The 13025-nt window shown below is 44.6% G+C and overlaps 1 protein-coding gene across 1 annotated transcript in view; it reads left to right on the top strand.

The window, feature by feature from the left end:
* Positions 1-13025, top strand: part of ACSL5 (acyl-CoA synthetase long chain family member 5) — a 43497-nt gene that overhangs the window by 4935 nt on the left and 25537 nt on the right. Inside the window, exon 2 of the mRNA XM_060099592.1 lies at positions 11200-11384. Coding sequence (XP_059955575.1) covers positions 11229-11384 — 156 coding nt within the window. The 5' untranslated portion in view covers positions 11200-11228. The remainder of the gene's footprint in view (positions 1-11199; positions 11385-13025) is intronic.

Genomic DNA, 13025 nt, shown 5'->3' with positions numbered 1-13025 from the left:
CTTTCCCTTCTTCATATTCATTAGCTCATCTTGCATGCTGAATCCTTGTATAGGTGATTTTAGTGTTCAATGGACCCATAGGTCCCCAGAGGGCAGGAGCTGTGCCTTCTAAGTGTTTGGCCCCTTGCACACAGCACAGTGCTGGGCATACACTGAGTCTAAGATCTTGGTTTGCCTTATTCAAAGGAAATTATACATAAATTTAAAGTGCAGAGGGCAAATGTATCTCTTGCCACATACATACTTTCTCCAGTGTGTATGGAGCAGATGCTCCCAAAGCTGGGGTACATTCCACAGATCATTTGTTTTCTGCCTGGGGAATTGGCTTTATCCCCTACTGGACTATGAACTCTGAGTGTAGTTTCCCCATGCTGGACACACTGCCTGGCACATAGTAGGTACTCATATATTCGAATGCTTGTAGGATGAGTGAACCTTGACCTCACTCGGGTCGGGTTGCTTAGTGTTGCCCTTGCTATAGCAGGAAGTCCAGCTGTGGCATTTCTGAGGAGGGCTCAGAGGGCCTCCCCACCCCTCCCCCGACCCCCCACTGTGTCTAGGCGCACATCGTGTCATTGCGGGATTGAGTTTTGTAACCTGTTGCCTTCAGTAGACTCCCCTCCCTAGGTGCCTTTCTCTGATCTTGTGCTAATGGTGAGCAACAGGGGAGGGTGACTCGATGGCACTCGGTGGGTTCCCACCGTATCTCGGGCACAGTGCTGCATTAAGATAGCCTCTGCCTGGGAGTGCTCACAGCTCAAGTTGTCGACTGAGCCCCAGGAACCCCTGAGACCCAAACCCAAGGAAAGAGCTGATCCGACTCCTACAGCTTTTTCTGTGCTATTCAGTAGCAAAGATATCACCAGTGGATAAGCATCAAAACCCTGAGGATTTATTTACGGTTATGTTTGCTGGTGGGTCAGGGAACTGTCCCAAGCCTAGCCCTTACCTTCTCTCTGCCAGCCGCCTGACAAACTGGAACTGTTGGGTGTGGCCTAGGAAAAACAAATGTGGGAGATTAGTATCTCTTCCCTGGTTTTTTGGCTTTTATTTTTAAAGATTTTTTGATGTGGACCATTTCTAAAGACTTTTTTGAATTTGTTACCATATTGCTTCTGTTTTATGTTTTGTTTTTTTGGCCCTGAGGCATATGAGATCTTAGCTCCCGGACCAGGAATTGACCTGCACCCCCTGCATTGGAAGGTGAAGTCTTAACCACTAGACCACCAGGGAAGTCCCTCTGTTTCCTGTTTTAGTTATTTAAGCACTCACAGAATCTTTCCGGGCTGTGGAAATGACTGCTTCGCCACCCTTGGGGTTTTAACAGGGATCCCCTTTGATAATGCTTGGTCTTCCTGCTTGGCCACACGTGAATGACCCCGTGGAGGTGACAAGGAGGCCCTTTCCCATCTGCCTGGGGACATCCCATGGGGTGTGTGCTTCAGAGCGTGTTGGGTGCCAGGCCTCCAGGGGAGGAGAGCCACTCAGGCCTGGGAACCTGTCCCTGCTTGGTGGAGAAGGCTAGTGCCAGGTGGTGGCCTGAGCACCCAGGTGCTGGTGAGTGGCTGAGAAGTTATCTGTAGGCTCGTAGGTTGGGATGTTACACCAGCCTCTGTTCTCAGCAACTGCTGAGAATGTTGAAAGATGCACTTTCGGGTCCCCTTTGGCCCCATGACTCAACCTTCACCTTTGGTTTCTTATCCACTAAGGGAATGAATGCAAAACCTTTCCACCCTCAGAGCTGCCATCCAGACTGGCCGGTGACGTGAGTGTAGGGAAAAGGCTACTGATGGAATGTAGCTTTAGTGGTGGGAGAGCTGCACTTCTAGAAATGAGGGTGAGGCTGTATTCTCAGGTGTAGTCACATGAAATGCCACCAACCAAGGTGGTAGAACTTTCTAAGTCAGCTGCCTTAGTCAGAAGTAGGATAATTCAGAATTGTTCATTTTACATTTTTTTTAAAAAGCATGCATATTACAGATTAAATGATACATCCTCTCAAGTGTTACCATCCCAATGATACCTACTGTAACCTCCCTAATTAAAATTCACCCCCTACCGTACACTCAATCCTCTTTCCCTAATATAGTTTTTATTCCACAATATTCTATAATCTAGTTCTTGTTCAGGCTTGTCGCCAAACTCCCAATAAAATACAACCCCACAAGAGCAGGGTTTCACTGCTGTATCTCCAGCACCTGGAATGATGCTGATGATATACAGTCAAGCCCTTAAATATCTTTGGCTGAATGACTGAATTCTCAAAACTTTCTGGACAATCCATTCATAATTTCTCCTCTTCAGTCTGTCTTTTCCTATGAGGATTATTCTTTCAGAAACACAAAAGCATACCCTACACTGTCCAAGCGGTTTTTTCCTTTCTACTTGGTAGTATTTCACATAGTTCTTGCCTTATCAGTATATACAGACCTGCTTTATCCTCCTTACTACCTGCCCAGAATTCCATTGTGTGTAAGTGCTATAATTTATCTGGTTACTCTCCTATCAAGGAAGGCTTTCCTGGTTTCTGACATTATCAGCAATCCTATAGATTAATGATGATGAACAGAATAGCTCATAGCTGAGCCCATGCGTCAGTCATTGTTCTAAGCACCATACAGGTACATGAACTCCTTTAATCATGGTGACAGCCTTATGAGGGAGATACTAGTATTGCCATTTTACAGATGAGAAAACACACAGAAGTTATCTACCCTAGGTCACAAAGCTGACCACAGACAAGGATTGAGCGCAGTGTGACTCAGAGTCCATATTCCTAACCGGTGCCTCAAACAGCCATTTAAAATGATGCACTTTTTATTGAACTGATGTCTTTCTGTGGAATAAATTACTAGTAGAGTCATTAGGTCAAAGGGAACACATTTTAAATTGTGGTAGCAGGCAATGGGCACATCCCTACGGAGGCTGCCCCAAGTTTACATCTTCGTGATCGATGGTGCATTTTGTACTGTTTCATCATCGCTAATCTAAATGATGGGGAAAAGGCATTTCATTTAAATTTGCATTTTAAAAAACTATAAGTGAAGTTGAATGTCTCTCCCTGGTTTTAAGTAACCTGTTTGTTTTGCCGTGAACTTTCTGGTCACGCCCTCTGCTCTTGGTTTTACTGGGTTGTATTTTGTTTTTCATTGACTTCTATGCATTTCTACTGAGGAAATGAGCTCTTTGCCTATCTGGAATATTTGATATTTTTCCCAGTTTATCTTTGACTTTGTCTCTGGTATCTGTTCTGCAGAGCAAATATCTTTTAAAGTTTTGTGTAGTCAAAGTTGCCAACATTTTCCTTTTATAGGTTCTAGGTTTTGTGTCTGTCTTGAGTCTTCCCCGTGCCAAGATTATAAAAAACAATTCCCTCATACTTTTTATCCTCAAGTACTCTCATGGTTTTCAATGTTTTATATTTAGTCTTTGGTCCATCTCCAGTGTATTTTTGTTTTAGGGGTAAGACAGTAATCAACTTTCGGTATTCTCTCTGAATGGCTAGTCACTTGTCTCAACACATTGATTGTAAGTGAAAAAAATCTATCTTGATTTGGACTGCAGTTTACTATATGATAATAGCATCCACTGGGAGTATTTCAGGATTATCTCATCACATAGATTTGTCTTTATGACCAATAGAAAACTTCTATAGCTCCACAATAAGCAAATTTGGTAATGTTTGGGTAACCTCTCTGCTACCCACCCAATTCCTGTTACTTTTCAAAAACTTTCTATTTTTGTAAGTTTTATTTTTCTGGGTGAACTTTAACTTTTTAATTTCCCAAGAAAATCCTGTTGGTCTTTATTAGGGTTGCATTAAATGTATAAATTTATTTAGGGAGATTGGACCCCTTAACTATTTCAAGTATGTCTTTCCATTATTCAAGCCTTTTTATGTCCCTCGAATGTGAACTTTTTAAATGTAGGTTTTACACATTTATTCTTTTTTTTTTTTTTTTTTTTTGCGGTATGCGGGCCTCTCACTGTTGTGGCCTCCCCCGTTGCGGAGCACAGGCTCCGGACGCGCAGGCTCCGGACGCGCAGGCTCAGCGGCCATGGCTCACGGGCCCAGCCGCCCCGCGGCATATGGGATCCTCCCAGACCGGGGCACGAACCCGTATCCCCTGCATCGGCAGGCGGACTCTCAACCACTTGCGCCACCAGGGAGGCCCCCACATTTATTCTTATATACACTACTGGGAATGGCACCTTTTCCATTATTTTCGAATTAGTTATTTGCACAAAATATAGGAAAGCTATCAACTTTCTGGCTACTGATTTGGTAACTGGCCACCTTACTGAAATATCTCATGGTTTCTAATTGTCTCTTATTTCTTTAGAGAGATTTTAGGATTCCCTTCTCAGCAATTTTTTTTAAAATTGGGAAATATGACAATAAATTTTATCTTAGATATAACTGAATGTTGGCCCTTTCTGACTCATTTAAGATAACATGGGTAGCTGACGTTTACCCTCCTTAGGAACCAATGCTTTTCCATTTTTTTAATTTTGTATTGAAATATAGTTGATTTACAATGTTGTGTTAGTTTCAGGTATACAGCAAAGTGATTCAGTTATACATATATATAAATATATATATTCCTTTTTTACATTCTCTTCCATTATAGGTTATCACAAGATACTGAGTGCAGTTCCTTGTGCTATACAGTAGGTCCTCATATCAGCCTTTTCTCTAAGTTTTGCAAAGAGGATTGTTGTCTTAAATCATGTTATGTTTTATTTCTTATTAGAAGAAAACTCCATGTGCTACAGAAGAGTAAACTGGTGTAAGGAAAGGTGAAAACTCCTTAGCTCCAGAGGTCTGAGAAAGCTGGGTGAAGGATCTTGCAATAGAACTCTTAACTGGTTCACATTCATTGCATATAAAGGAAAAGGTTATCAGATCCTCCCAGGTATGCTCATGAGGCTGTTGATTTGTAATGTCCTACTGACCTGTTGCCATTACTTTGGGGGTTGTCTATATATATTAACTACGCACTTAAGGAATGATACGGAGGCTCCTAAATTGGGGGTGGCAGAAATTTAGGGAAATAACAGTGGAGGCTGGATTAGAACTTAAATCCCAACCAGGAAAGCAGGACTTGCATATACAGCCTCCTTAATAACACACAGGCCCCTTTGGAATCATTGTGAGTTGAGAAGATTTGTGACATAGTCTCTAGGAGAGAGTAAGTAATTCAGTTGGAAATGTGTCAATTAACTGAGTGTAAGAACTTGGGGACTCTGGTCTCCCTTTTAATGAACTTTCTATCAGCACAGAATGAGCCCATACATGCAAGAGAACAGAAAACCAATTAAGTCCAAATGAGTGTGCCACTTTCTGGAAGGCAGATTTTTTTAAAGCTTATAATTGCAATCTATATCTCATTATTGAATAGAAAATAATTAGTTCTTCAAGACTAAAAGCAAAGATAATTAGTCTTATTGTCCTTTGAATTCCAAAAACCCAGGGCAACAGAATCATGTATTTCTAGGCTGGACCTTTTACCCACTTAACACTGTAGATGACTTCATTTGATAAGATCCATCCTGCAGATTCTTCCAAGCCTGGAGGAGTAGACTGATCCTGACTGGTTTTTTATATATGTTAGAAATACATCCTTTCACCATCCATCATCCCGAACCTAATATCCTGCCAAAATATTGATCAGGAGTACCTATCTCAAGATTGTCCAGAGTGACTTTTGCTGATTTAAGATTGGAGAGTTTGGGGGTGGGAGAGTTTTATTAAGGGAAAAGCGGGTCAACTGAGAGTATTTAGAACAGATAATTCTGAACTAGAAAACTGGTCATTTATTCAGCAACCACACATTGAAAGTTTACTCTGTGCCAGGCATGGTGCAGGCACTGGAAGCACAGCAGTGAACATAACAAAAATCCTTGTTCCAATTAAAGTCCATCAGTTCAGTAGGGGCAATGGACCATAAGGGACCAGGACTATTTCAGATAGCAAACAGTGACATGGAGAAGAGAAATCAGGGGCCATGATAGTGACTGAGGTGGAAAGGGCAATATGAAATAGGGTGATCAGAGAGAGCCTCTGAGAAAATGACATTGGCGTTGAGATCTGACCTACAAGCAATACACAACGATTTCAGATCTGGGGAACAGTGTTTCAGGCAAAAAGAAGAGCAGGTACAGAGACCCTCAGATGGGAGTAGACTTATGCTTGAAGAGCAGAATACACAGCAGAAAAATAAAATCTTTTAAGTGAAAGGGACCATCAAAAGACAAATTATTTATAGACTATAGGGATATTCTGAAAGATTCATAGCAATAAACATAGTTGACCAAAAACATGAATATTAGAGTAGAAGGGGGTCATTTAAAGACTTTATCCAAGGAAAATGAGACAATGAAGACATGCTGCCCCAAATCTTCAAAGTAGCAAAACCCAAAGCTGATTATGGGGTGGTCATAACCTAGGTACCAAGGCTGGTCCTGGGAGCTTGCAAGCAGGTATGAAGGCAGGAGGTGTCCTTCAGCAAGCTTGGGAATTCCACACGTCAGGAGCCAGATGAGTAATGTTGGCTGTGGCTATTCAAACCACAGAGGAAGTGAGGGCCCTGGAGAGTGAGTCAAGGGGAAGGGCTGAGGACAGATGGGCATCCTGGGGTATGGGACGAAGGCATGTCACTATTACCACATCAGAAGGCGGAGGAAGCTTTCCACTTGGGGCCACCCTGTGGCTTGTTCAACCATCTATAGATAACCTCAAACAAGAACTCCCAGATACAGTGTAACACAGCTCTCCTTCCTCTTTTCTTTACTGCTATTGCACTTGTCCCTACTCCATTCTTTCCCAACTGGGAGTGAGGTTAAGGGAAGAGGAAGAGCTTGCAGGGGTTCCGTGGAGTGACCGGTCCAGAATTGTAATTTGAGTGACGCAGCACACATGACGAGAGAGATGGTGGCTTCTCCCCTTGTTTGCTTGAACATATCTGGAAGTGTTCATAGTTTCTAAAGTTTAGAATAGCAACCAGTCCAGTACTGGTGTAACCTGAAGGTCTTGCCTTCTCTCAGACCCTCGGTTTCTCCCATTTAAAGAGTGAGAGAGGGGCTTCCTTGGTGGCGCAGTGGTTGAGAGTCCGCCTGCCGTTGCAGGGGACACGGGTTCGTGCCCCGGTCCGGGAAGATCCCACGTGCCGCCAAGCGGCTGGGCCCGTGAGCAATGGCCGCTGAGCCTGCGCGTCCGGAGCCTGTGCTCCGCAATGGGAGAGGCCACAGCAGTGAGGCCCGCGTACCACAAAAAATATATATAGGGCCTCCCTGGTGGCGCAAGTGGTTGAGAGTCCGCCTGCCGATGCAGGGGATACGGGTTCGTGCCCCGGTCTGGGAGGATCCCATATGCCGCGGAGCGGCTGGGCCCGTGAGCCATGGCCGCTGAGCCTGCGCGTCCGGAGCCTGCGCGTCCGGAGCCTGTGCTCCGCAACGGGGGAGGCCACAACAGTGAGAGGCCCGCATACCGCAAAAAAAAAAAAAAAAAAAAAAAAAAAAAAAATATATATATATATATATATATATATATATATTATGCTGAGTGAAAGAAGTTAGACACAAAGAGTCGCATATTACATGATTCCATTTATACAAAATATTCAGAATGGGTGAATACATGGAAACAGAAAGTAAATTAGTGGTTGCCAGGGGTGAGGGGGAGGAGAGAGTGGGAGTTACAGTTTAATGGGTGCGTCGTTTCCGCTTTTGGGGCGATGAAAATGTTTTGGAAATAACTAGAGATGGTGGCTGCACAACACTGTGAATGTAATACTGTGAATGTATTAAATGCTGCTAAACTGTACATTTTAAAACTAGTTTATTCTATGTTATATGAATTTTACCTCAATTTTTTAAAATGTGGGGAGACAGGGAGGAAGCATCTGAAATTCTGTGTATATCCTATTTGGATACCTGGTCAGCAATAGCAAACAAAGTGAGTAAGCTATTTCAATTGACAAATACATCTTTCAGTGTTTTCTGCAAATAAAGTCCCTTGCCAGTGTAGGCAAGGTAATGAAGTGGGCAGGCTCATCCCATTGGTGGGCAATAGGACAGGAGTATACCTAAAAGGAGTGCTCAAGAATTGGCAGACTGCGGTCTGGATTAAACCAGATGTGTTTTCGTTTATCCCACACCAGACTCTTACTAATGGAGCCAGAAGTTAAAATTGAGGTTTCATAAAAATCCAGTGTTCCAGGTTTCCTAGGGAGTAAAGAATCTGACCATCTGGTGACCCTGGGCTCACATTACTACATGGTAAGGATCAGCCGGGGTGGACAGCAGGTGCCACCTTTAGACTGGCCATGGGTTCTTTCTCTCTCTCCTCCCTTTGTGTTACCTGCCAGGCAATTCACCCCCTTTCTTCCCCCTTCCCACACTGCCACATTTCACCTTTAGACCCTCTTTTGAAGACGTTGTTTGCAAAGTCTCCCATTAAGTCTCCAACTGAAATATAAAGCTGCCATGTGTAAGAAGAGGGCAAAAGTCCTCAGAGCAACAATCTGTTCTTGTACCCAAGAAGGGAGGTGCAGGTAAGAATCGTTTACTTGAGGAGGGATGAAGGCAAAGGGCAGATTCTGAGGTGCCACCAGGCTGGTGGCCGTACCCCAGGCTGAGGAAAGGGGTTGGCAGTAGTCAGAGATGGCTGAGCACAAAGCAGGTTTCCTCTCCCTTTGGCATTGCTACCTGTCCTGTGAATTTTGCAGCTTCCCCTGGGGCAGCCGCCCTTCTCAGCCTGGGTTGGGCAGCCGGCCTTGGAATGCTGTCCCGCATGGCTGGCTCTTTAATATGCTTTGCCTCCTGGACTGCCTTACCACACAATTTTGGCTAAGGCTGGATTCCAAAAATCCCAGCTCTCAGAATCCTGGCAGGTGGTCATAATAGCACCTGTTGTTAGGTAAACTAGCACCTTTGGTGTCTGGCTTTTTTTTTTTTTTTTTTGCGGTACGCGGGCCTCTCACTGTTGTGGCCTCTCCCGTTGCGGAGCACAGGCTCCGGACGCGCAGGCTCAGCGGCCATGGCTCACGGGCCCAGCCGCTGCGCGGCATGTGGGATCTTCCCGGACCGGGCACGAGCCCGCGTCCCCTGCATTGGCAGGCAGACTCTCAACCACTGCGCCACCAGGGAAGCTTTTTTTTTTTTTTTTTTTTTTTTTGGCGGTACGCGGGCCTCTCACTGCTGTGGCCTCTCCCCGTTGTGGAGCACAGGCTCCGGACGCGCAGGCTCAGCGGCCATGGCTCACGGGCCCAGCCGCTCCGCGGCATGTGGGATCTTCCCGGACCGGGGCACGAACCCGCGTCCCCTGCATCGGCAGGCGGACTCTCAACCACTGCGCCACCAGGGAAGCCCAAGCTTTTTTTTTTTAATCTTCTTTTTCTTTACCTAAGCACAATGTGGAAAGAACCAAAGAATTGAGACAGTCATCCCAGTCTCTGGAAGTTCAATTTTCCTCCGTGAAATGGAAAGGGACTACTCCAAACTCAGGAATAACCAATCAAGGGGTAGAAAAATGATGAAAAGTGACTCAGGGTTTCTTGTGACTGTTACTGTTCCCACACAAAATTTCTAGGCTCTATAGCCTTTGTTAGAGTGGAATGAACTGTTTCCCTTAATGGCAAAAGTTCCAGATGCCAGCTAATGGCAGCTGTCCCAAAGCTCTAAGGGTGGCTATGACTTTTTTTTTTTTTTTTTTTGCGGTACGCGGGCCTCTCACTGCCGTGGCCTCTCCCGTTGCGGAGCACAGGCTCCGGACGCGCAGGCTCAGCGGCCATGGCTCACGGGCCCAGCCGCCCCGCGGCATGTGGGATCCCCCTGGACCGGGGCACGAACCCGCGTCCCCTGCATCGGCAGGCGGACTCCCAACCACCGCGCCACCAGGGAAGCCCGGCTATGACTTTTTATTGGACTTGCTTTGCTCTCTTGATTTTGAGTAGGAATGTTTGGTTTCATCTCTGAGATATAGGGCGTTGCAGTAATCTTTAAAGAATACAAAATCTGAAATGCCTTTGCTGTGACCTGTAAGGTGCCAGATGAATTCAGTCTCCTTGAACTGTGTGGCTAGACTCTATAAGGAAAAAATGAGTTGTGATTTTGTAGATTTTAATGGGGAAGCAGCAGTGGCAAATGATGAGTGACCTTGGACAAGTCACTGCTTCTGGGAGTTTCTATTTTTTTTGTCTGTAAAATGCGATTTCAATTAGATAATCCATGCAAACAACCCAGCTCAGTGCCTGGCATAGAGTTGGTGCTCATTTGTTTGATGCTGTTATTGTCCTAGTGAAGTCTGAAAGTTGCGAGGCAAGAGCTGAGAGAGACGAGAATAAGTTCCTCGGACCCACTCAAATGTCAATGCCTCCTGTTAGAGTAGTTTGAAGCTGGAAACTACAAAAAAAGCTGAGTTGTGGGGGAAGACTGTTTCTTTTGGTTCACTGAGATCACTTCCTGGCCTAAATCTTCAGTGCTCACCTGCTACCTTGTGTCAGGCCCATTCTCCTGCATCCTTCCTGCAGACCTGGCTAAAGTTGCCTCCAATAAAAATGGTTCTTCCAGGTTCCCTGGAGGAGAGGATTTGGGACCTGGCAAGCTGTGATTCTGTTGATCTCTGAGACCTTCCTGACGGCTCAGAAAAGAAAGCAATGAGCAAGGCATATCTGGCCAGCAGGAAATGTCTTTCACAGGGAATGCTTAATTTCTAAGATGGGTGGTGTCACCTCTCCTGAGGTTCCCTCTTCTGTCTGGTTTATACTAGGGAGATGCAGTTACAAGAGTCCTTCGTAACCCTCGGTCTGCTTGGGCAGGAGGAGCTCTCTGGAGCCCCCTCCTCTGACTACCAGCTTATTTTGGGTCCAGAGGGCTTCTTGTAGGCTTTGTCAGTCAAAAAATTAAAGGGTAGTCCTTTCTCAAAATTGTCTGGGAAATGATTAACCTGTTTCCTTTGATCCTTTCTGCCTTGTGGGAGGACAGTCAAGTAGCAAGGGTAGAGAATGCATTCTACTATTCTCGACAATGTTAAGGTAAACAGTGGGAGAAATTCAGCTGCTAAAGTGGTCCAACCCTGGCTATTTGGAGGGCTGGAAACTGTGTGTGTGTGTGTTCTTTCTGTAAACATACAGCTATTGAGTAAAAATATACGGCCATTTCCTCTAACGTTTTCTTTCCTTCTTTTTTTTTTTTCAGGCCTGAATTTCCTGCTGCTATTCACAAAGATGCTTTTTATCTTTAACTTCTTGTTTTCCCCACTTCCAACTCCTGCACTGATCTGCATCCTGACCTTTGGAGCCGCCATATTCCTGTGGCTGATTAACAGACCTCACCCCGTGTTGCCTCTTGTTGATCTGAACAAGCAGTCGGTGGGACTTGAGGTAACTTACCCAGCACCTTTTTAGTTTGTCAAACTTGATCAAGCACAAACTAATTCAAGACCTGAGGATCACTAGTGAAGGAGACTTGGGGGCGGGGGTGTAGTATGGGAAAATAAGCCTTTTTGGTTAGCAAAACAACCCAAAATCTATAAGTCAAATTTTCTAGTCATGGCATATTTTCCTTTGTAATAAAAATGAAATCACAGCTTTTACTGGTTTTATGATGCCAGTAATCTAGATCTGGGGTTGGCAAACTACAGCCTGCAGGCAAAATCCACCCTTTTCTGTGTGAGTAGCAAGCTAAGAATGTTTTTTATATTTTTCAAGGGATATGTAAAAAAAATTAAAAAGAGTGATAGATCATATGTGTTCCACAAAGCCTAAAGCATTTACAAAGCCCTTTACAGAAAAAGTTTGCTGACCCACGATCTAGATGAGGGAGTCAGTACTTTGGGGACAGGAGAACATTTTCATCAAGACACCCAGTGTCTGAGAATAGTAAAGAAGTTATCGAGTTAAATACCAGCTTTGAGTTAATGTTCCCTCTTAAAACGACAGACATTGAACTGGGCTTTTCCCCTCAATTCCCTGACTTTGCAGCAAATCACACCGCCTCCTATATCTCTAAGCTAAGGGAAAGCTCCAAGAATTTTCTCTCATGATTTTTCATTCTTCAACCCTTTTCAGAGAAAAAAGCATTCCTGTTCCTTTGTAAAGCTAACCCCTTCTGATCTTTTTACAAACTCTGTTCTTCTACTCGGGAATCTTACTCCAAGTTCCCTCCACTCTCCGCCCACCTCCCTTTTATTTGGAAGATTTTTAGCAGCATCTTCCTGTCCTGCTGATCCTGCTGCTTCAGGCCACCATCTCTTTTCAATCCTCCCTTTTCCCCGGAGTCTTTAAGAGCGGTCCATTTGTTGATTCCCTCTTCTGAACTTCAACTCACTGAGATCTGACCTTTATCACTACCATCTCCCCAGACTTCTCTGCATCACTCAGAATCTAACTTCTTAATTCAGTGATTCTTCAGCCTCTTCCTTTCAATTGACTTGACACTTCTTCTTTCCTAAAACTTCTACTTTTGCCTTTCATCGTATCCTTCAATGAGATTTCTTCCTAAGAAAGAAAGATTTCTTTCTTTGTCACTTAAGTTCTTTCCTCTCCTCATCTTACAGTGTCGGTCTCACCATCTCTTGATTCCTCTAAAGCAGGGGTTGGCAAACATGTTCTGTGAAGGCCAGACAGTGAAGAGTTTAGGCTTTGCAGACCACGTGGGTTGTGTTGCAACTACTCAACTCTGCCGTTATAGCATGAAAGCACAGAAAATATGTAACTGAATGCGCGTGACTGTGCTCCAATAAAATTTTATTTTAACAGTGACAAGCTATGTTTGGGCCCAGATTATAGTCTGCCAATCCCTGCTTTCAGCCCTCACTTCTTTTGAGAAAACCCCTCCTCTTCTATGACATGAATATGTACCTAAAAGTCTATGACGCCCAAATCTGACTTTCTACTTCTGACCTCGCCTGTGAGTTCCAGTCCATCTCAGTGACACTCAGGTACCTCAGGCTCCACACATCTTTGTACTGCATGTCTTCTCCCTTACACACACACACACACACACACACACACGCATGCACC

This window comes from Mesoplodon densirostris, chromosome 1 (assembly GCF_025265405.1).
Source record: "Mesoplodon densirostris isolate mMesDen1 chromosome 1, mMesDen1 primary haplotype, whole genome shotgun sequence".
Classification (NCBI taxonomy): domain Eukaryota; kingdom Metazoa; phylum Chordata; class Mammalia; order Artiodactyla; family Ziphiidae; genus Mesoplodon; species Mesoplodon densirostris.
This window is presented reverse-complemented; position numbering and strand designations above follow the sequence as displayed.